The following is a 25,430-nucleotide window of genomic DNA, read 5'->3' as shown; positions in this document are numbered from 1 at the left end:
AGGAGCAATATCAAGCTGTTTTCATCATCAAACGGAACACTTGGTAGAATGAACGCATTAAACGCATTACAGCGCTCGCTTTGAACTTCACCTAAATGAGGGAATCACACATTTTTCGAGATGCGCTTTGACTACCGGCTTTGAAATCACTTCAGAAACCTACAACCAAATATAATTCACTTACTCTAATCAGATTTTGTTTTGCATGTCTTCACTTAAAGGCTCATTGCAGTCAAAAATGTGATTTCCTGTGTTTTATATATATTTCCACACTGAGGTTGTAATAATACTGTAGAATTGTGAAAATTATGATAATGCCATTTTAGTGTAAAAGCAGTTTGAAAAGACCAACTGAAATTTCTGCCATTTTTAGTGCGATGGAGTTTTGGCCTGTCAGGTGACATCACCAGGTGGTAAATTAGTTAATAGATAATAAGAAAAGTTCAACCAAAGTTCCAATCCTCTGCCAATAACAGCTAGTTTTCCATTTCTCTCCCCACTCAGATCACTCCCAGACAGTCCTAGCAAAATTCTTGCTTGAGAAATAGCTCTTTGCTAAGAAGCAACCCACTGGGCAAAAACTGGTTGAATCAACGTTGTTTCCACATCATTTAAACCAAAAAATGTAATGTGATGACGTTGAATCCATGTGGAAAACTGATTGGATTTGAAAAAAGTAATCAACGTCATAGCCGCGGGAAGTAGGGGTGCTGAGGTTGCTGCAGCACCCCCTGATAAATCACAATGGGAAAAAAAAGAAATATTATTGTAATTTATTTTTTACCAAATTATTGCACTTGCCATTTAAAGATGCTTTATGCAGAAATCGCTCTGCCATTTGCTGGTTGCAAATTGTTTTATAGTTCGCCTAATTTCAGTTTATGTGACAAAACAAGCAAGTATAGTGTAGAGAATCATTGTACCATCTAAACCTCTGTGAAAAATTATTTCCCAAAATATTGTATTTTAGTGTTCAAAACCGAAAGTAAAAGATGCAAAAACAAAACTTAAGCACTGGAATCATAGAAATAGTGCACATAGAACAGATTAGACTTCTTAGACTTGCTTTCATTGAGAATGACAGATCTATAACCCACATATTATTTGGGGTGGCAGAGTAGCCTAGTGGTTAGAGCATTGGACTAGTAACCGAAAGGTTGCAAGTTGAAATCCCCGAGCTGACAAGGTACAAATCTGTCGTTCTGCCCCTGAAAATAAGAATTTGTTCTTAACTGACCTGCCTAGTAAAATATGTGAACTTGGTTTGTTTGCCAAAAAGTTACATATTGCAGCATTAATACTCCTGTATGAGTGGATGAAGAGAGCAGGGAGAAATGTCCCCCCCCCCCCAAAAAAACATATTCTCGTGGTCATAAACAGCATAAGGGAATTTCATATTTTGTTTACCCAACTTTTAACATAAATCCCCCCTATCCCTTTTGCCCTGGACTCTACAAGGTTGATTCCAATTCTTCCCACAGTTGTGTCAAGTTGGCTGGATGTCCTTTGTGTGGTGTGCAATTCTTGATACACATGAGAAACTTGAGTGTGAAAACCCAGCAGAATTGCAGTTCTTGACACATTCACTGAATAGCACACATAAACACTACATGTCCCAATTGTCTCAAGGCTTAAAAATGAAAGGATTTTCTTTTGCAATTTAGCACAAAACAAAAGCACACAAAAAAATAACCAAAAAACACAGCTGCAAGACATGAAATGAAGTATTGCTTAAGCAAGACATGGGACAAGAATAGAGCAACATTGACAGTTACAACAACAGTAAGCATTCCTAGTCAATGTTCACAATCAGTCTCTGTCCAGACGGTCCAGAAACAGACCCCAAACCTTGAGAAATCTGTTGGAGGAGTTAGTCCTGAAAAAACTCATATTTTACAAGTTAATGGTCTTAATCATTTCTGCTAACCATCTATGGAAGCGAGGTTGGGTGGGTGACTTCCATTCTGTGAGGATCATTTTTTTTTGCCGCCACCATTCCAAACATCAGAGCCTGTTGTTCCTAATTGGACAATCTTAGAAGAGACTCTGAGCAGCCAAAGAGAGTGAGTTCTGCGTCAGGGTCAATGGCCCTCTCATATACCTTTTGAATACCAATCAAAGATGCTCCTCCAAAAATGATTAAGTTAGGGGGCAGAGCCAAAAAAGATGAGTTAATGAACCCTCTGAGGCTTTACATTTTTCACACAGTGTCACACAGTGGGGAGACGTGGGGTCTTTGGTTTTGGAGTAGCGAAGTCTATGCCTGACTATGTATTGTATCAATTGATATCTGGCATTGACAGAACAGGAGTGAATTCTAGACAGTGCTTCTCCCCATAGATCATCTGAGATCTCTATTTTACTCTTTACCCCAGGTCTCCATGAGATGACTAGTAGAGGCCTTTATGTATTTGACAAACTGTGAGAGGAGGTGTGTTGAGTTGGGAGGGCGATGTAGCAAATCATAAAACGAATATTGTACAGGGAGAGTGTCAACATTTTGAATTTTCCCTTTGATGTAGTGTCTGTTAAAAATACTTCTTTAACCTGTCTCCTCCTCCTTCACCTACACCGATTGAAGTGGATTTAACAAGTCACATCAAAAATCGATCATAGCTTTCACCTGGTTTCACCTGGTCAGTCTGTCATGGAAAGAGCATGTGTTCCTAATGTTTTGTACACTCAGGTATATGTTATATAAGTGGTTATATAAGTTGTTTCTCCTTCCGTCTTCCTATCTTCCTCACTCCCAGGTGAGTCTTGGTACTAGCGACACAGTCTTCCTGTGGATCAAAGAGCCGAGGCCCACAGTGGAAGGACACATCTTCTGCAACCCAGTGGACCGCCCTTCCTATATGGCTTTGATATGGTAAACACCTCCCACACTACCCCCACGTCTTCAGAAACAAAGTAGTTCCCCCGCAGTTCACATTAGAATGGTATACATTTAACAAATGGTGAAGAAGCGCCACATCCCGTCACAATAGATCTAGAGCCAATACGCTCTGAGAACTTACATAAGCAGAAACAGTGTGGCTTTGCAGAAACAGACCATGGAGGTGCAGTAGGTCTATAGAGTAGGGTTTAGCCACAGTACAACTTTTTTTTTTTTAAATGCACGAAATGAAATGTATGCATTCACTACTGTAAGTCGCTCTGGATAAGAGCGTCTGCCAAATGACTAAAATAAAAATGTAGACTAAGCCTATAGACTCAGTTCTCTTAGTGAAGTATCATTTATTGAACAACTTAGCTCTTTCTCTGAGGCATTCAGGTACAGTGCGTTCGGAAAGTATTCAGACCCCTTGACTTTTTTCACATTTTGTTACGTTACAGCCTTATTCTAAAATGTATTAAATCGTTTTTTTCCTCATCAATCTACACACAATACCCCATCATGACAAAGCAAAAACAGGTTTTTAGACATTTTTGCATGTCAAATAAAAACTGAACTATCACATTCACATAAGTATTCAGACCCTTTACTCAGTAGTTTGTTGAAGCACCTTTGGCAGTGATTACAGCCTCGAGTCTCCTTGGGTATGATGCTACAAGCTTTGCACACCTGTATTTGGGGAGTTTCTCACATTCTTCTCTGCAGATCCTCAAGCTCTGTCAGGTTGGATGGGGAGTGTCGCTGCACAGCTATTTTCAGGTCTCTCCAGAGATGTTCGATCGGGTTCAAGTCCAGGCTCTGGCTGGGCCACTCAAGGACATTCAGAAGCCACTCCTGCGTTGTCTTGGCTGTGTGCTTAAGGTCATTGTCCTGTTGGAAGGTGAACCTTCGCCCCAGTCTGAGGTCCTGAGTGCTATGGGGCAGGTTTTCATTAAAGATCTCTCTGTACTTTGCTCCGTTCATCTTTTCCTCGATCCTGACTAGTCTCCCAGTCCCTGCCGCTGAAAGACACCCCAACAGCATGATAATGCCACCACCATGCTTCACCATAGGGATGGTGCCAGGGTTCTTCCAGACGTGACGCTTGGAATTCAGACCAGATAATCTTGTTTCTCATGGTCTGAGAGTACTTTAGGTGCATTTTGGCAAACTCTAAGTGGGCTGCTGACCCTTTTACTGAGGAGTGGCTTCCATCTGTCCACTCTACCATAAAGTCCTGATTGGTGGAGTGCTGCAGAGATGGTTGCCCTTCTGGAAGGTTCTCCCATCTCCACAGAGGAACTCTGGAGCTCTGTCAGAGTGACCATCAGGTTCTTGGTCACCTCCCTGACCAAAGCCCTTCTCCCCTGATTGCTCAGTTTGGCTGGGAGGCCAGCGCTAGGAAGAGTCTCCATTTAAGAATGATGGAGGCCACTGTGTTCTTGGGGACCTTCAGTGCTGGTACCCTTCCCCAGATCTGTGCCTCGACACAATCCTGTCCCGGGGGCTCTACAGACAATTCCTTTGACCTCAGAGCTTGATTTTTGCTCTGACATGCACTGTCAACTGTGGGACCTTATATAGACAGGTGTGTGCCTTTCCAAATCATGTCCAATCAATTACCACAGGTAGACTTCAATCAAGTTGTAGAAACATCTCAAGGATGATCAATGGAAACAGGATGCACCTGAGCTCATTTTCGAGTCTCATAGCAAAGGGTCTGAATACTTATGTAAATAAGGTATTTTTGTTTTTTATTTTTAATACGTTTTTTGCTTTGTTTATGGGGTATTGTGTGTAGATTGACGAGGAAAAATAATAATTTAATCAATTTTAGAATAAGGCTGTAACGTAACAAAATGTGGGGAAAAGTCAAGGGGTCTGAATACTTTCCGAATGCACTGTACATGATACATGACAAAGATTATTTCCACTGTACTACAACTGACCTGGTGATAAAAGCATGTTGTAAATGGCATAGATGTACTGAATGTAGTGAACAACGTTATTATAGTAAACTAAAACGTAAATGAAATTGAAAACGGATCATGAAACAACAGTTTAGTAGTGAAATGTGAAATGAAATAATTAACAAACCCATTTGAAAAACTAAAACTATACTGAAACTATTATCGAAAATAAACCAAAAACCGTCATGAATTATGTTCAGTTTAACGTTTTTGTCGTGCCATAATCGAATGGGTTTTTTGTTCTCATGGGGTTTTCAAGCTTCTGAATCTGGTGGGTCAGATTGAGATTGACTTTATCATTTAAAGGTAGACTCAGTGAGACGACATGTTTGACTGGTAAGGCTAAAGCAACCGACTGTAGACAAAAGGCGAGGAGTGAAGTTGGGGGAGGTGCGTCTGCGACAGCTGAAAGTTGGACACTAATGTGGTTCAGATCAACATGGCACATCACAAACTGAAATTATAATATTATGTGTGTACATTGTACAATCAATTAGTAAGAAAGATCCTCAAATATCAAATGTATTTGTATATTTCCACTGTACACATAAATCACGGCAAATTGGTTCCATACCCACTTTCACGTGGGTCAAACTGAAAACACCCTAATGATTGGTTGACAATCGAGCCTCACAATGCAGGTGATGGATGAAGGTGGTCTGCAGAAACTTGCAGTCGACTACAGTCAAAATTTCATGATCTCTGATCAAATTATTTTTGTAAAGTTCATGCAGTCAACATGTAGGCGCACTTTGAAAGCAAGACTTTGGTCTCACACAGTCACACAAAGTGTCTGCGCATGTGCATGGGTGCGCTTCACTCTGCTACAAAGTTGTAGCTACGGGAACAAAACAGCAGAGACATTTAGCTTCGCGCTTCAACGCTCCTAGTTGTTGCGGAAATGTACCCACTATTACTGTTTACTTGGTGCGTCTACGTCATCTCTTTGAGTCTGTCTTTAAAACTAACCTTAACCTATGATCTGACCAATCACCTTTACTGACCCACAGTGGCAAGAAGTGACATCCCAAAAACACATACATGTCTCCTAGCCTTCCACGCTACTTTATTTACATTTAAACATTTTTGTTGTAATTTTTACCCCCCTTTTTTGTGATTATGATCTTGTCTCATCGCTGCAACTCCCCAACGGGCTGGGGAGAGGCGAAGGTCGAGTCATGCGTCCTCCGAAACTTGACCCGCCATGCCTTACTTAACCCCCACTCGCTTAACCCAGAAGTCAGCCTGCAGGCGCCCGGCCTGCACTAGAGCACGATGAGCCAAGTAAAGCACCCCCGGCCAAACCCTCCCCTAACCCGGACGACACTTGGCCAAACCCTCCCCTAACCCGGACGACATTGGGCCAAACCCTCCCCTAACCCGGACGACACTGGGCCAATTGTGCACCGCCATATGGGACTCCTGGTCGGGCCGGTTGTGACACAGCCTGGGATCCAACCCCAGGCTGGAGTGACGCCGTAACACTGCGATGCAGTGCCTTAGACCGCAACACTGCGATGCAGTGCCTTAGACCGCAACACTGCGATGCAGTGCCTTAGACCGCAACACTGCGATGCAGTGCCTTAGACCGCTGCGCCACTCAGGAGGCCCTTTATGTCCCTAACATTAAATTAAAACTGAAACTAAATAATATAAAAATGAAATATCTGTTTTTATAAAACTTAAACTAAATAAAAACTAACGAATATAAAAACACAACTGCAATAACCTTGGTACCTAATGCTTACGATCGTTATGTGGCATTGACATTTAATTGAATTCCTTGAGACTTTGTTGAACTATAATTCTGTCACATACAGTCCTACACAAATTTGCCACTTGTCATTGTGCCACTGGTAACCTTGCACAAACACACACACACGCACAAACACACACACACACACCAAGTGACATTGACATCTTTTACTAATCATTATCATCTGTCTGTATGACTCCTGTTCCATAATGTTTTAATCTACGGTAAAATAGAGTATTATAAATTAAGTGGTTTTACTCATAATAGCTGATACACAAAGGAGATTAAAATCGGGAAGGATGCTCAGGCATTTACTGTAGATGGCTTGCTTTGAATTAAATTATACTAAATTATGGTATGTCAGCCCAGGTAAATCTCTATGTGTGTGTGTGTGTGTGTGTGTGTGTGTGTGTGTGTGTGTGTACGTGTGCCTCCTGCCAGCTATAAGAATGGCTCCCTGACCAGAGAGAGGATCAGAAACAAGTGTGCTGGAGGGTCATGGGAGGTCTTCTCCTCGGTCCTGAGGACTACACCAATAGGGAACGACGGGAACATAGGTGATGATGTCAAACATGCTGTATCTATCAGTAGATTTGTTTTAGTCATCAAGTTGGATTGATTTAGAGACTGTAGGCCCCAGATTTATTCAGATAATGACATGGTTTTCAGATAACGGCTTGATTTTTTTGATGTGATGCTGACTGATTCTGAATGGGCTGGCATGTAACGTTCTCTCCCAGGGATTTATTTTGATGCCATGGAAATCACGCCGTCTGCAGTCGGAGTTCACAGATTTGACAAAGACAATACGAAGGTCAGTGCAAAGACTGCTGTATACTGAAGGAAGTCAAATTATGGATGGGATTCTATTTGCAATTCAAATGAAAAACTGGAAACGGTAGTTCTCTGTTTCCATCTAAATGAAAAGATGTACAAGCACATAAGTAATTCATAAGTAAGAGATTAATGCATGTAGTTTTTTTATTGATCAATGTTTTATAATGTTTTATTGACCAATGAATGGTTTCAAAACAGCAACCGGAGCCCTTGTCAGAGACACACAAAGATAAGTCACGCGAGGCTACAGTATCGCTGTCACCCGCTTTTCCTTATCCTTGTGAACTCCTTCAACGGGGCGGTGAAGCCGGAGGATTAGGAGACGTCATACAGGGTGATGTGAGGAGAGAGGTCAGAAGGGGTGGGGACTTAGCCCGGTGGGAATGAGGCTCTCCATTCCCCCAGTCAAAGAAAGTTCTGTAAGGGCAGGAATCTCCCATCTACTCCCTTGCTCCTTTGCCTGCGTTCCCAAAGCCTCTCTTTGTGTTCCCCTTCCCTTTCGTCCTGCTCAGGTAGCCGGCTTCTCCGCCCAGGGGGAAATCCGAGCCCTGGTTGAGGGACAGTTCCTGGCAAAGAGGGTCCACGCCGAAAAACTGGGTTATAAGATCAGTGAGTGGATGCCGTTTCTTTCTCCTCTCTCTTTCTCCTAGTAATTTTTTGCTTCCCTCCTAACTCATTATTGTACATTGACTTTCTCTCTCTCTTTTCTTATCTTCTACTCGCTCTTTCTTTTTTTCCCCCTGGCATTTCCTTCATCTATCTTCTCTTCATCTCTCTCACACACACACACACACACACACACACACACACACACACACACACAATCTCTGTCCCTCTCTCTCAACTGTGGTCAGTATCAGTAGTCTTTTAGCATAGTGGCTGGATGCAGTTTCACTCAAAAACCCCCGGAAGGGAACAGAATGCCTCAAAGATATTGAAGCATGAGGACTGAATAGGCTACCCCGTGCACTCACTTATCACAGCTATTTGGCAGACTCAATTTTGGCTCTATATTGGTCCAGAATATTAGTGATTAATCAAAGGCTGTGATTTTGCCTTGAGGACCTGGTATCGAGCGGCAGATTGTTTTTTTTTATTCCCCCGCAATAGAAGTCCATTATTGCAGTCAAATTTGCTGAAGGAGAAAAAGAACAGAGTAATATTGTGATCCGTTAGGATATTTCTACTAACTGCTACTGTATGGATCTTGGCAGATGATGCTAGTTCAATTAAAGCACATTGACTACTGCCAAGGCGGACTATTTTAAATTAGTCCATGAGGGATCTGTTTGTCTGTTGCCTTCATACAAAGCAAGAAGTTTGGTCCATCTGTCATCATTGGAATCACTCTGGGCCACATTGCCATTTCTCAATGCATCCTTTCAATTCAAAACCATTGCAAAATGAAATGCTCAAAATGTAGCGTTTTCCCAGAGAGTTTCAGGAGCCGGATCCTACCAGGTTAGATCGATACTGTAGACAGGCAGGTTTGTGCACCGATTGATGCTGATTTCTCTTATGACGTTTGGGGCTGGTCCTATGTGTGTGTACGTGCGAGCGTGTACGTGCGAGCGTGTGCGCGTGTGTAGTCTGGCCCGAACTGCCAAGGCTAAGCTGAAATCTCACTCACTCGTCACCCGAAGGTCAACATTCTGCCAGAGAATTTAACTTCAAATAAGACCCTCACTGGCCATCAATAGTAATGAATAATGTATTCACATACTGACAGATCACTCTTTATTAAAAGGAAACCCTCTTATTGACACTCTAGGTCTATATACAGGGGGTAATCAACAAAGTGAAGGAGTCCAGGTGAGTCCAATGAGCGCAGCTGCGTGTATTGTTGGTAACAGGAGTGTATAATGACGGGTAGCCTGGCGCCCTCGAGCTCCAGGGAGGAGGACCGGGAGCAGGCGTGACAGAGAGAGAGGTTATGTTATATCCACCTCAAATGGAATATTATGAACGAGCATGTTGTTGCTTTGCATCCTGGAGAAGTGATTTGCTGTTGACTGGGACGCCCAGGTTAAAGTTTATTAAAGAGCACTGTGTTCTGCTCTCTCTCTTTCTCTCTGGTCCCCCCCTCTTCTCTCTTTATGTCTCCCTTTCCCTCTCTGTACTCTTTCACTCTCTTTCTTTCTCTCTATCCTCCCTCTCGTGTCCCTTCCTCTCTTCTCTCTATCCTCCCTCATGTCCCTTCCTCTCTTCTCTCTATCCTCCCTCTCATGTCCCTTCCTCTCTTCTCTCTATCCTCCCTCATGTCCCTTCCTCTCTTCTCTCTATCCTCCCTCTCATGTCCCTTCCTCTCTTCTCTCTATCCTCCCTCATGTCCCTTCCTCTCTTCTCTCTATCCTCCCTCTCATGTCCCTTCCTCTCTTCTCTCTCTACTCCTGACATATCCCTTCCTCTCTTCTCTCTCTCTCCTCCTGTCATGTCCCTTCCTCTCTTCTCTCTCTCTCTCTCCCCTCCTCTCATGTCACTTCCTCTCTTCTCTCTCTCTCCTCCTGTCATGTCCCTTCCTCTCTTCTCTCTCTCTCCTCCTGTCATGTCCCTTCCTCTCTTCTCTCTCTCTCCTCCTGTCATGTCCCTTCCTCTCTTCTCTCTCTCTCTCTCCCCTCCTCTCATGTCACTTCCTCTCTTCTCTCTCTATCCTCCCTCTCATGTCCCTTCCTCTCTTCTCTCTATCCTCCCTCTCATGTCCCTTCCTCTCTTCTCTCTATCCTCCCTCTCATGTCCCTTCCTCTCTTCTCTCTATCCTCCCTCTCATGTCCCTTCCTCTCTTCTCTCTCTCTTTTCTCTCTCTCTCCTCCTCTCATGTCCCTTCCTCTCTTCTCTCTCTATCTCCTCTCCTTCTTGAATCTATTCTTTAAATCTAGTGACTACTTCACTCCGACCACTAGTCATCTTGTGAGCTTGTAGATTTATGTCCTGCTCAGCACTGACCAGTTCTCTCTCTAAACGATATGGATTAATCACAGAAAATTGAGAGGAGAGGACTGACTTAAATGTCACTTCTGACCTCAAATAAAGCAAATGATTGTGAAGATGATGACAGGGGTAGTGATTATAATGGTAGTGGTGGTAGTGATGATAATGGTGGCAGTGATGATAATGGTGGCAGCGATGATAATGGTGGCGGTGGTGCTGCTGCTTTTGATGACAGTGGTAATGATAATAATTGTGGTAATGATAATATTAGAATAGAATGGTGATGATGATGTCAATCAAATCTAATCAATTATGCCAAGGGCATATCTTCTTCATACAGCCTCTTTAAGGGCCTTTTATAAATGATTCCCCCTGACCACTAAGGAACATTGATTATCCAGCCAGACCTGGTGTTCTCCTTGAATTATTTACTTCCTCCTTCGATCCAGCCATCCTGTTCCTACCATGTATCCCCCTCTTTTCTTCTCCCCCTGCTTCTTGTCTTTGATACGTTCCCGCCAGGGGGAGGAAGGCATTGGCTACTTAAGAAGACAAGCCACTGAGGAAACATCGATAGAGTGGATGGATACTATCAACATGCATCCTTCCTTCTGAAGAAATCCCCGATCTAGCATTGCTGGATTGGTGAAAGCTATGTGATAAAACTCAATCAATCAATGAAATTTTACATCAGCAGATGTCACAAAGTGCTTATACAGAACCAGCCTTAAACCCCAAACAGCAAGCAATGCAGATGTAGAAGCACAATGGCTAGGAAAAACTCCCTAGAAAGGCACAAACCTAGGAAGAAACCTAGAGTGGAACCATGCTCTGAGGGGTGGCCAGTCCTCTTCTGGCTGTGCCGGGTGGAGATTATAAGAGTACATGACCAGTTAAGGCCAGATCGTTCTTCAACATGTTCAAACATTCATAGATGACCAGCAGGGTCAAATAATAATCACAGTGGTTGTAGATGGTGCAGCAGGTCAGTACATCAGGAGTAAATGTCAGTTGGCTTTTCATAGCCGAGCACTGTTGTTTACACCTATCTATTTGTGTTACAGTAAGTCAGTGATAACTTCAAGGAAAGGAGGAAGGAACGATGTGTTTTTAAGGTATTCAATTATGGCCTTCATGTTTTGTTGTGGCACATTCCTTTAAGATGATGTCCTCCATCAGGAATAGCTATACAAGTTACGATGTGTAGTGCTTTGACAGCATAGCTTCATTTTATGAAGAATAGTGGCTATTATTTTTATACACCGGAGCATTTCTTTCAAGACAAACACGGATTCTGTCATCATCTGTAACGCCATGTAGGCTACTGTTGTAGTGTTACAGCTCTGCACTGTACTTACTGACAAATGTACCATTCTCATGTAACTCAAGTGATTGTTCGATCTAGCACCTCTATTTGGAAATTATATATGCTGTTTTTTTCCCCACAGAACGTTTTACTCTGGGTTGGGTCTTTAGTCTTTGAGTGCATGCGTTTGTGTGTGTGTGTGCGTCAGTGCGTGGGCACACGCGCGCATACGTATGCAATTGAGGATGTATGTGCCTTTATGTCATATATATATATATTACATGACCAAAAGTATGTGGACACCTCAAGAATTGCATTTGGTGAAAGGCTCGGCACACGCATACTCAGGCCGACTGGCTCTTGTTCAGGCAAATGAGAAATAAGTGCACTCAGGCTATCCGGAAGGCCAAAAGTTAGTTACTTTAAAGAGCAGTTCTCTCTCTGTGCGTCTAACCCCAAGAAGTTCTGGAAAACGGTTAAAGACCTGGAGAATAAACCCTCCTCACAGCTTGACAAGTCCCTTAACGTTAATGATGTGGTTGTTACTGACAAGAAGCACATGGCTGAGCTCTTTAATCACCACTTCATGAAGTCAGGATTCCTATTTGACTCAGCCATGCCTCCTTGCCCGTCCAACATTTACTCATCTCCCACCCCTTCTAATGCGACTATCCCTGATGCTTCTCCCTCTTTTTCCCCTGCCCCGCAACAAAGTTTCTCCCTGCAGGCAGTCACTGAGTCCGAGGTGATAAGGGGCTCCTTAAATTTGACCCCAAAAAAACATCTGGGTCAGATGGTTTAGACCCTTTCTTCTTTAAGGTTGCTGCCCCTATCATCACCAAGCCTGTCTCTCCTTTCTGGGGAGGTTCCCATTTCTTGAAAGGCAGCCACGGTTCGTCCTTTATTTAAAGGAGGAGATCAAGCTGATCCTAACTGTTAAAGGTCTATTTCTATTTTGCCCTGTTTCTCAAAGTGTTGGAAAACGTGTCAATAATCAACTGACTGGCTTTCTTGATGTCTATAGTATTCTGTCGGGTATGCAATTTGGTTTCCGCTCAGGTTATGGATGTGTCACTGCAACCTTAAAGGTCCTCAATGATGTCACCATTGCCCTTGATTCTAAGCAATGTTGTGCTGCTATTTTTATTGACTTGGCCAAAGCTTTTGATACGGTAGACCATTCCATTCTTGTGGAGTATTGGTGTCTCTGAGGGGTCTTTTGCCTGGTTTACTACCTCTCTCAAAAAGTGCAGTGTATAAAGTCAGAAAATCTGCTCAGCCAGTGCCTGTCACCAAGGGAGTACCCCAATGCTCAATCCTAGGCCCCACGCTCTTCTCAATTTACATCAACAACATAGCTCAGGCATTAGGAAGCTCTCGCATCCATTTATATGCAGATGATACAGTCTTATACTCAGATTTTGTGTTAAATGCTCTACAACAAAGCTTTCTTAGTGTCCAACAAGCTTTCTCTACCCTTAACCTTGTTCTGAACACCTCCAAAACAAAGGTCATGTGGTTTGGTAAGAAGAATGCCCCTCTCCCCACAGGTGTGATTACTACATCTGAGGGTTTAGAGCTTGAGGTAGTCACCTCATACAAGTACTTTGGAGTATGGCTAGACGGTACACTGTCCTTCTCTCCGCACATATCAAAGCTGTAGGCTAAAGTTAAATCTAGACTTGGTTTCCTCTATCGTAATCACTCCTCTTTCACCCCAGCTGCCAAACTAACCCTGATTCAGATGACCATCCTACCCATGCTAGATTACGGAGACATAATTTATAGATCGGCAGGTAAGGGTGCTCTCGAGCGGCTAGATTTTCTTTACCATTCAGCCATCAGATTTGTCACCAATGCTCCTTATAGGACACATCACTGCACTCTGTAAACTGGTCATCTCTGTATACCCCTCACAAGACCCACTGGTTGTTGATTATTTATAAAACCCTCTTAGGCCTCACTCCCCCTACCTGAGATATCTATCTACTGCAGCCCTCATCCTCCACATACAACACCCGTTCTGCCAGTCACATTCTGTTTATGTAGTGTTGTGTTGTCTCTCTTGTCATGGTGTGTGTTGTCCTATATTTATTTTTATTCCCATCCCCGCAGGAGGCCTTTTGCCTTTTGGTAGGCCGTCATTGTAAATAAGAATGTTCTTAACTGACTTGCCTAGTTATATAAAAGTTGAATAAAACAATTAAAAAACCTGCTAGTTGAACATCTCATTCCAAAATCATGGGCATTAATATGGAGTTGCTCCCCCCTTTTCTGCTATAACAGCCTCCACTCTTCTGTTAAGGCTTTCCACTAGATGTTGGAACATTGCTGCGTGGACTTGTTTCCATTCAGCCATAAGAACATTAGTGCGGTCGGGCACTGATGTTGGGCGATTAGGCCTGGCTCGCAGTCGGGCATTCCAATTCATCCCAAAGGTGTTCGATGGGGTTGAGGTCAGGGCTCTGTGCAGGCCAGTCAAGATCTTCCACACCGATCTCGACAAACCATTTCTGGACCTCGATTTGTGCATGGGGGCATTGTCATGCTGGAACAGGAAAGGGCCTTCCTCAAACTGTTGCCACAAAGTTGGAAGCACAGAATCATTTAGAATGCCATTGCATGCTGTAGCGTTAAGATTTCACTTCACTGGAGCTAAGGGGCCTAGCCCGATCCATGAAAAACAGCCCCAGACCATTATTCCTCCACCATCAAACCTGACAGTTGGCACTATGCATTCGGGCAGGTAGCGTTCTCCTGGCATCCGCCAAACCCAGATTCGTCCATCAGACTGCCAGATAGTGAAGCGTAATTCATCACACGTTTACACTGCTCCATAGTCCAATGGTGGCAAGCTTTACACCACGCCAGCCGACGCTTGGCATTGTGCATGGTGATCTTAGGCTTGCGTGCGGCTGCTTGGCCATCAAAACCCATTTCATGAAGCTCCCGGCGAACAGTTCTTGTGCTGAAGTTGCTTACAGAGTCAGTTTGGAACTCGGTAGTGAGTGTTGGAACCGAGGACAGACAATCTTTATGCGCTTCAGCACCCGGCGGTCCCGTTCTGTGAGCTTGTGTGGCCTACCACTTCGCAGCTGAGCCGTTGTTGCTCCTAGACATTTCCACTTCACAATAACAGCACTTACAGTTGACCGGGGCAGCTCTAGCAGGGCAGAAATTTGACGAACTGACTTGTTGGAAAGGTGGCATCCTATGACGGTGCCACGTTGAAAGTCACTGAGCTCGTCAATAAGGCCATTCTACTGCCAATATTTGTCTATGGAGATTGCATGGCTGTGTGCTTGAGTTTATACACCTTTCAGCAATGGGTGTGGCTGAAGTAGCCAAATCCACTCATTTGAAGGGGTGTCCACATACGTTTGTATATATAGTGTCCATGCACAAGGAATGCAAGCGGCCTTCATGAATATTTGATGTATGCAGATCTATACAGGTAGATCTTAATCAGATCCCTATGTGGCGAGCAGAGAGGAGTGGAGCGGGTGTTATTTACATACAGTCACCGTACAGGCAGGAGAGCAGTAGGCATATAGGTGGGGGAACCCAGTGCCCTGCAAATGCCAGACTTAGTAACGCCCACTCTATGACAAGGGCCAAGGTCGTGTGTGTGTGTGTGTGTGTGTGTGTGTGTGTGTGTGTGTGTGTGTGTGTGTGAGAGAGGGAGAGAGAGACTGTTTGTGTGTGTCTGTGTTTATGCAACAGTGTATTGATCTGTGAGAAGACCGGTGCAGTGATGCAGAGTGTAACATGGTAAGGAAATGGATGTGCCAATACCTCACTGACAGGACATGGGTGTTTTCTGGTTTATGCTGTACTTTACCTGACTGAGAGATGCACTATTCAACATGTTCTACCCAATGACGCCCCAGGTGTTCCAAGACATTGGTGAGGAATGATTGTAGAAAATGTCATTATAGATTTTAGACTACACTTTTCCTCATAGTGTTACGGTGCTTCTAGCAACCCCTTGTCATAGATTAGAAATGCGCATGAAGAAAAACGCAAATGTATCTTCGTTATAGCCTGACATCAAAACAGATTTTGCCCAGGATTCCGTATGGTTTAACCAGGCTTTCTCTCTTATGTAGTGGGGGAAAATCACTACATCAAAACCCCTGCTGCTACTGTCATTTTAGATGCTTTTTGGCGCTTAGCCTATTTTCCTTCTCCCCCTCTCTCCATACTTTGAGTTTCTTTATTTTCTACAGATCCGACCTTCAGTACGTCTCGTCATTGAGGGAGGCAAAACAAAGCAACAAATCAATTGGGGAAGGCATACTGGGGATCCATTTCATTCAGATTGACACCCCAAGGCTAACATCGGCCGGCGTGACTGTTTTTAATAGTGTACACGGGAGAGCCAATTCCGTCTCACCACAGTATATATTATAATAATGCTCCAGTAAAACCACCTGAAACAAAGATTGCTGAACAAATTTCAATTTCACGCTGTTAACACGTTTCATGTGGAGCCTTATGGATATATATATATATATATATATATATATATATATATATATATAGTAGTCATGTATTGCGTATTTGCATGAGTTTCGACACCCACGATGGGAAAGATGGCATGCAGTACAGGCTACTGTATAAATGGTCCCATCATAAACAGAACATACGAGATGATGAAGCCTTTCTAAGGCCTCTAGATGTTTTAGAAATGATGCATAAGTAAATGTCATGCTATACAAAGGGTTGCAAACACTTGTGCCACATTTGACCAAGGAACATATTTCATAATGTAACAGTGTAGGTTCCGTCCCTCTCTTCGCCCCAACCTGGGCTCGAACCAGGGACCCTTGCACACGTCAACAACTGACACCCCACGAAGCATCGTTACCCATCGCGCCACAAAAGCCGCGGCCCTTGCAACGCAAGGGGAAACCCTACTTCAAGTCTCAGAGCGAGTGACGTCACTGATTGAAATGCTATTAGCGCGCACCACCGCTAACTAACTAGCCATTTCACATCGGTTACAATAACACCCTTTGTGTAGTATAATCTATAGTGCTTATGAAGATTTTATGAATGCTCTATTAAGCCTTTATATATGTTGTTGGACAGTGGAGTATGCTCTATTAAGCCTTTATATGTTGTTGGACAGTGGAGTATGCTCTATTAAGCCTTTATATGTTGTTGGACAGTGGAGTATGCTCCAGTAAGTATTTATATGTTGCTGGACAGTGGAGTATGCTCCAGTAAGTATTTATATGTTGTTGGACAGAGGAGTATGCTCCAGTAAGTATTTATATGTTGTTGGACAGTGGAGTATGCTCCAGTAAGTATTTATATGTTGCTGGACAGTGGAGTATGCGCCAGTAAGTATTTATGTTGTTGGACAGTGGAGTATACTCCAGTAAGTATTTATATGTTGTTGGACAGAGGAGTATGCTCCAGTAAGTATTTATATGTTGCTGGACAGTGGAGTATGCTCCAGTAAGTATTTATATGTTGTTGGACAGAGGAGTATGCTCCAGTAAGTATTTATATGTTGTTGGACAGAGGAGTATGCTCCAGTAAGTATTTATATGTTGTTGGACAGAGGAGTATGCTCCAGTAAGTATTTATATGTTGTTGGACAGAGGAGTATGCTCCAGTAAGTATTTATATGTTGTTGGACAGAGGAGTATGCTCCAGTAAGTATTTATATGTTGTTGGACAGAGGAGTATGCTCCAGTAAGTATTTATATGTTGTTGGACAGAGGAGTATGCTCCAGTAAGTATTTATATGTTGTTGGACAGAGGAGTATGCTCCAGTAAGTATTTATATGTTGCTGGACAGAGGAGTATGCTCCAGTAAGTATTTATATGTTGTTGGACAGAGGAGTATGCTCCAGTAAGTATTTATATGTTGTTGGACAGAGGAGTATGCTCCAGTAAGTATTTATATGTTGCTGGACAGAGGAGTATGGTCCAGTAAGTATTTATATGTTGCTGGACAGTGGAGTATGCGCCAGTAAGTATTTATATGTTGTTGGACAGTGGAGTATACTCCAGTAAGTATTTATATGTTGTTGGACAGAGGAGTATGCTCCAGTAAGTATTTATATGTTGTTGGACAGTGGAGTATGCTCCAGTAAGTATTTATATGTTGTTGGACAGAGGAGTATGCTCCAGTAAGGATCTCTTACTCAGTTTCTGGAGGTCTGTAGACTGTCACTCCAATTGCAATGAACCTACCCTTCTACCCTGTTGTGATGAATCTTGCTGGAACTGGTATTGAGTTAGCACTCTCTCTTTCATCTAGTATAGATTAGAAGATCACAATGCGCGAGTGAAATACTGTAGACTATGGAACAATAGACTGGAACAATTGATGAAATGTCAACTATACAGATCCCATCGATGGGTTGGCTGACAACGTGAATTGTTGGGGCTGAAAGCCGTGTGATGTTATGATTCTGAACGGTCAGATAACTAACAACAATGACAAAAAGCTGCCATGTGGGGAATCTTAGGTGGCTCGTTTCAGCCAGTGCTTGATACCAGCAACATAACAATGTATTTGAGAGACAACAATTGCTCATTGTGCACAGTTATGTTTTCAATAAACATTGAGACTAAATATACTTTACATGTTGTCAACAATCTAAGCCAACCCCTTCTGTTTTGCCACTAAACAACCAACCCGTCTATGGAACCTTCCTGCAAAGATATTAGAAACGGAGGAGATAAGAATCTCAGCGGGAAATGTATGGAGAAACGTATAATGCTCTGCCCAGCAGAGTTTCCACAAATCACGTTGTCATGCTGCGTCGCACGGGTGCTAAGCTAATCGTCACGCAATACTTTATAAAATTCAGGTTATGAGACAAGGAAATTACTCTTTTCACGGTGCAATACTGAAGTACATTTTTTGTAGCAGGCTAGGAGTACAAGTAAACCTGCTATTTTACTTAATGTAAGGTTGAGCTTCTTGTTCACGTAATTCGTTCTCATGTTGTGTTTTTGTGCTAGCGCCCAATTAACTCCTTGGAGAGATCTCCTTGTCGGAGTGTACCCAGAATGCACCGCGCAGCCCATTGATGATATAGGGGCAACGTAGTTTCCCATCTCCTCAAAAGTATCATCCTCATCTTCCAATTGAGCCTTCGCTAAGCCCCCTTTGGTTACTGTTGCAACCTCGGAGAACAAGTCCCCCTTCTAACCACTGGCAAAATCCACTCACAATGATCTCAAACTGTTTTTAATACACAAACACAGACTACCCCTAGCTAATCAGGAAACTCTCGGATATGTTGTGGTGGACTGTCATTGGAATTGCTTCACGGAACCTGCTAAAATGATGTTTGTAGTGTGTTAGCCAGTGTCAGCATGTAGTCAAAGCTAGCTACAACCACTTTTGGAGTAAACTAGTGCTCTCAAATCCTTTTCTGATGACGACAGCAGATGGGAGTTGTATTAATATCATGGCTAACTTAGCTAGCTAACGTATATTAAGTGGCTAGCTAGCTAGCTTTAGCAACGTTTGGTGGTCAATGATAATGGCTGAGCTAGCAAACTATGTAACAAATGTATAATTTCAGATTCGAAAAATACTCCCAACAGGCTCTGCATTTTAGGAATCACAGTAGCAAGTACTCCTGATGCACTGTTCAATTATTTAGCCATAAAAAATAAATAATTATAATTAAGAAAACGATCAGTTTTTCCCACTGCCCTCACTGCTTTCATGTGTTTCAAACATGAGCTTCAGCTTGTCTGAGGTGTCGGACTTGACAACAGATGCTATCCATTGGAGCTCTACGATTGGTTGGCCAAAATTCTGGGACGGGGCTAAGCGAAGGGTCCATTGGCCCATTATACGCTCCATGTTGTCCATGTTCTGATCTCACAAATAAATCACTGTTGGGAGCATATCAGTTGCGGACATTGTTTCATATTTTTCAGTATTCTCAGTTCTCTCTTGACACTTGTGAAGAGCTCTTTTGAGAGGCCAATTTCAAGTCACATAAGAAAGTACCAAAATGCATGCAGTAGTATTTCAAGTGCTTATGTTCAATAAACTCTCTTTCTCTCGCATTCCCTCTCTCAATGACTCTAAACTCAACATGCAGTCAACCATCAATGATTACTCACTGCTGCAGTAGCAAAACTTCTGTCATTAATGTATCATCAGCGGTGTCACTGATGTCAGAATTCTCTCATCAGTTCCAGGAACCCGAGTGCTGGCCACCGGAGGGGCTTCTTCTAACAAGGACATTCTGCAGGTTGGTGGTGTTGATAACCATCTCATGTTTTTATAAACTCTCTTTTTGGCTTTTTCTATCCCCTACAAATGGTTTATTTATAACCCCTGTTTTTCAAAGGCGCTACTGTGTGGTTTGGATCAAAACGCGCAAACACACACACACACACAGTAGTTGATTACAGTATGTGTGTTGTCCTCAGGTCGCGGCGTGAAGCTAATACCATCTGACTGCCATGTCTCCTGCAGGGCCACACAGCTGTGTTTGAGGCCTTGTGATTCGCTATAAATGTACGCCGACCCCGGCTGACCTCTCTCCATACATTAGGCCCTGTGTGTGCTCTCATGGCCCCTTTGTTGTGCTCAGCCCAGCACGCCCCATGCATTTACAATGTGCTCCCCCTCAAGCAAGACACTTGGCTGCAGTCCCTTCACTATTTTTGTGTGGGTGTTGTGGGCGGCATGCTCAGTTTCAATGATATTGACATGATGCAGTATTGGAAATGGAGCCATTAGAATGCGTTGCCATGCCAAGCCCCTGCGGAACAGACATTTGTTATGTATTCATATTCTCTCTGTGATGATGTTGTTACATGTTAGAAATATTTTGACGCTACAGATGTTTTGTTTGCCGTCTAATTATTTTTTTTATTACAAAACATAATGTTGTATCGCTTCACGCCTTAACAAGGTTATTCCCTGATGAGTGGCAAGGTAATGAAATTAGAGCGCTGCAAAATTGTGTATGTTTTACACTCTAAGTGAGTGGAAATGGAATCAATCAATGGAATCAATAACCATGAGGAAACTGTATGCTCTTTTGTTCCTTTGTTTCGTTTCTTGTTCGAGTGAAATGGATGAAAATGTTAGCCTTCTATCCTCTATGCAGTGTTTAGAGATCTTATTTAAGCCACCACTAACCTGTGTAAATACAGATACAATCCACAGTATAGACTTCATAGAATTCAGTTCAGGTATGTGTCATTAGACATTGCTTTCTATATTACGGACAGTGACTCATACAATGTAACATTTGCAGACAGTAACATTTCCAATAACATGCAGTCCCATTCCTCTTCTCTCCATACTCAGGTGCTATCTGACGTGTTCGACGCTCCCGTGTACACCATTGACGTGGCCAACTCTGCCTGTCTAGGCTGTGGCTACAGGGCCCTGCAGGGTGAGTAAGACTGACGTATACAACAGAGTTTCTCCAACGCTGGCCCCGGAGAGCTGCAATACTGGGTGTGCAGATTTTTGTTCCAGCCCAGCACCAATACCCCTGCTTTAAATCATCAACTAATCTTGGTCTTGGGTCTGAACCATAATAGCGGATTCAGCTGGTGTTACTGCAGGGCTAGAACAAAAGACTGCGCTTGCAGTATCTCTCCAGGACCGGAGTTGAAGAACCCTGTTATAGGAACCCTTGTGGAGATACATATACAGAGTGACTCATACTGTTATTCAATATCATTTCCTGCCTACTTTGTTCCTGTGGTGTATTAGCGTTCTTTTGTGTTCAGACGATTCCTCCATCTGGAGTTTAGAGGACACCCATGTTGGATTTGTTTATGCTGGTTTCGCCATTAAAAGGATGTCCAGTAATTCACTCACATGTTCATCTGGAAGTGTACTAAATTAAGACAAATTAAAACATTTTCCTCAGTGAATTCTCTTGAACTTTGACACTTCAAAGGCTTAAGCCAGCATGGAACCGGCAGACAGAAAAGATCAAGCAGTTGATAATTCTAAGAGCAGATTTTTTTGCAGCATCAAATAATCTGAAGAAGTCTTTGCTTCTAAGTGTAAAATAAAGATTTTTGACATTTCAAACACTAGGCAGAGCTATATCATAGAAGCTGCATTCAAACAGTAAGACAAATGTGTGCATTTAATTGAACATTTGGATTGATATTCTGTTTGTGCAGCTGACATGTTTTGTCATAATAATCCATTGATTGGTCTGATTCATGGGGATTTTTGGGCATGAATTTTGTCATCTGGAAGTTTGATCAATGGGATCGATTGGCTCTCAAAGACCCATTATCATAAAGATGAAATGGTATTTCCTCCCTCAAATTGAATCTATGTACAGTAGCAGACCTGGGTTCAAAAAATATTTGTTGTTTCAAATACACTAGCTGCGCTTGATTGCGCTCGCCTGAGGAAATGGACCCAATGGCATATTCCCAAAAGTTCAAACCCCGAACCATCTGGCACTACAGGCAGGCTCAATCAAATACTTAACGTAGATTAAAGACAAGTACTATTTGAATCCATGTCTGAATCATCTGACGTACAGCAGAAAGGACAGTCAGCACTTAGTAATCCTTTATCAGTTGGTCACAGCATTTAAATGTCAGCGAGAGGAATTTCATGTCTTAGCATTTAATAAATGGTATTGAATCGATGGCTTTTTAGAGATTAGCACTCTTAAATTAGGCTATAATTATTATTTTATTATGCATACTTGTTTTGCGGTCTCACCTTTCACCAATGTTTTCCCGGTTTCCATAAACACTGCTTATGCGCCTCGAATACCTTTTAATGGAAGTCAAAACTCGCAAGTGGAATGCATCCGCTTGGTTGTTTTCTCTTCCATTGTGCGAGTGTGTTTTTCTCAGAACGTTCATGTATAATCATGCATTCACATAGATCATCAATTATACTTAATGAAAACCTAATAATGTTTCAACCAGACTTGGATGGGTTGTATTATTATGTTTTTTTCCCAATACTTTGAGTCTTTGATTGATTGTCTGCCTAGAGTGCCGGATGGGCAGGGTTTGCATTTTTAAGACGATTCCATTGGTTCGGTCATGCCAGGCAAGCTTAATCGAGCGCAGCTAAAGTACGAAAGAAAGTGAATACCAGCTGAACCCAGGTGTGGTTTAAATGTACCAATCCACAGTGTGAGGCAATTACAACACTGCTCAAAGATCTAGCTCGTGTTACAATGACCAAAACACGAAACAATTCAACACTGAAGGCCTGAATCTCCTCATTAGCGATAATCTATATAAAGATTATGAATGAGGGAGGAAGATATATGACTTATGAGTAGCTTAGAGGCAGAGAGACAAAACAGTATAACAAAGCCAGAGAGATGTACGGCATGTGTTTGATTAATCAGGCCTTTTGCTTCACCACCAGTCTAATCATTAGATCTTGTCATAAGTTGCTAATAAAGAAAAATGCCTGCGGAGATGATGTTGACGAGAGCTCATCCCTTTACACTGTTAATTAAACAATAAAGAATGAAGTGTCTCTGCTTCCTCCCCTCCCCCACTTCGCAAACACCAGTCCCTGCGCGACGCAATACATGGTCTGGGGGGGAACAGAGACAGAGCCCCTGTTCTAGGTCCTCCGACGACAACCAAAGTCCATTTTCATTAAATGCAGTGCTCAGTTTGAATCGCTTGTCATTCTTTATTATATTCCAGAGGCGGGAAGCGGGGTGGGGGGGCTGAATCTGGGGGAGAGGGGTTGGGTCGAGCAGGTGGGGGGGGTAATGTGCTTCTCCAGTGTAATTTCTATGCTGAGTGATCTCATTAATATTAGTATTTCTGCCATGTTTTAGGGTGACGGGGGAAACAGTTCCTGTATGTTGTTGACAGGCCGGGCTTCTTGGCCTCATTTTAGATTCCTCGCCAGGGACCGAGGCTTAGAAACAAACCAATAAATACGTCTCTAAAATGTAGCCCGGATGGAACCTGACTTCATTCAATAAGTCTGCCAAGACCAATTGCCTCCTCGTCTTCGGGACGGTTGAAATTAAGCACTCTGTCTTTTTTTGGCAGAAACACATGCGAGTGCATGCGTGCACGCACACACACACACACACACACACACAAATTAAGCCGATCGAGCGGGGAAAGGAATTGTTCTATGCCGTGTTTTTGCTTGAGTCAAATGTTGGATGTCGTGCCACAGTTTCTCAGCCATGGCTCACTAGGTACAGCTAAGTAAATACATGGATTTTTGATTACCAGCCTATGAGTGAACTGGGTCTGGGGCTTGGATAAGTAGCACTTAAGCACAGCAGGCCTTCATAATTCTTGCATAAATGTCATGTGACTTGCAACATAAATATTGACTTAACGAAGCATTCGCCCCAATTTTCATTGACCCACTTAGCCATCCATGTTGAATCATGTAAACTGATGTAGAATAATGCTATATATGTATGATGCATATAATGGCCCATAAAATACACCACAGCAATACTTCCATTTTGCCTTCCTTCCTTAACTACAAACGTCAACATATTTGACGTACGTATTTGATGTTTTTACTTTCATAAGTGACATATTATTTGGAGATTGCGTTGTCAGATCTGAGCTGAAAATGTCAGTTTCAATGATGGAAGCGAAAATAAATTGAGTCTGGAAAGCCACAGTGATTGTGGCATTGTTCTACACAGCTCTGACCATGATACGTTAAAATAATATCCCTGCACCCAATAACCTGGCGTCAAATGTCAAGAGCATTCAGAGTCAACAGATATCGTAGAGACAAGCTATTCGACTCCTGCAGAAAAGGTCAGCGGTGCCGTAATGTCTTACGCAAGCGACCGCTGACATCGTGACCAATTTAGACCCGAAGCCTTTCTTCCTTACACCTTCACTGAACTTAAACACTAACTATAGAGCTTCTTCTCTTCATACAGTGTCCTTCAGAAACACTGAACTTAAACACTATACACCTTCGCGTCACACAGTATCCTTCAGAAACACTGAGCTTAAACACTGAGCTTGGGCTCCCGAGTAGCGCAGCGGTCTAAGGCACTGCATCTTAGTGCTAGAGGCGTCACTACAGACCCTGGTTCGATTCCAGGCTGTATCACAACCGGCCGTGATTGGGAATCCCAAAGGGCGGCGCACAATTGGCCCAGCGTCGTCCGGGTTAATGTTTGGCCGGGGTTGGCCGTCATTGTAAATAAGAATTTGTTCTTAACTGACTTGCCTAGATAAATAAAGGTTAAAAAAAATAAACACCATGTAGCTTCTCTTCACACAGCGTCCTTTAGAAACACTGAGCTTAAATACTTTACAGCTTCTCTTCACAGTGTCCTTTAGAAACACTGAGCTTAAACACTTTACAGCTTCTCTTCACAGTGTCCTTCAGAAACACTGAGCTTAAACACTATACAGCTTCTCTTCACACAGCGTCCTTTAGAAACACTGAGCTTAAACACTTTACAGCTTCTCTTCACAGTGTCCTTCAGAAACACTGAGCTTAAATACTTTACAGCTTCTCTTCACAGTGTCCTTCAGAAACACTGAGCTTAAACACTTTACAGCTTCTCTTCACACAGTGTCCTTTAGAAACACTGAGCTTAAATACTATACAGCTTCTCTTCACACAGTGTCGTTCAGAAACACTGAGCTTAAACACTATACAGCTTCTCTTCACACAGTGTCGTTCAGAAACACTGAGCTTAAACACTATACAGCTTCTCTTCACAGTGTCCTTCAGAAACACTGAGCTTAAACACTTTACAGCTTCTCTTCACACAGTGTCGTTCAGAAACACTGAGC

General features: G+C 42.8%; 1 protein-coding gene across 2 annotated transcripts in view; it reads left to right on the top strand.

The window, feature by feature from the left end:
• xylb (xylulokinase homolog (H. influenzae)) overlaps nt 1–25,430 on the top strand; it is a 71,991-nt gene that overhangs the window by 10,500 nt on the left and 36,061 nt on the right. For both annotated transcript variants that reach the window (XM_029755535.1, XM_029755536.1), the window contains 6 exons: nt 2,754–2,869; nt 7,043–7,158; nt 7,342–7,415; nt 7,951–8,047; nt 19,854–19,912; nt 20,983–21,070. In XM_029755535.1, coding sequence (XP_029611395.1) covers nt 2,754–2,869; nt 7,043–7,158; nt 7,342–7,415; nt 7,951–8,047; nt 19,854–19,912; nt 20,983–21,070 — 550 coding nt within the window. The remainder of the gene's footprint in view (nt 1–2,753; nt 2,870–7,042; nt 7,159–7,341; nt 7,416–7,950; nt 8,048–19,853; nt 19,913–20,982; nt 21,071–25,430) is intronic.

Source organism: Salmo trutta, chromosome 6 (assembly GCF_901001165.1).
Source record: "Salmo trutta chromosome 6, fSalTru1.1, whole genome shotgun sequence".
In the NCBI taxonomy this organism is placed as follows: Eukaryota; Metazoa; Chordata; class Actinopteri; order Salmoniformes; family Salmonidae; genus Salmo; species Salmo trutta.
Note: the sequence above shows the minus strand (reverse complement) of the source record. Positions and strands in the feature narration are given on the sequence as shown.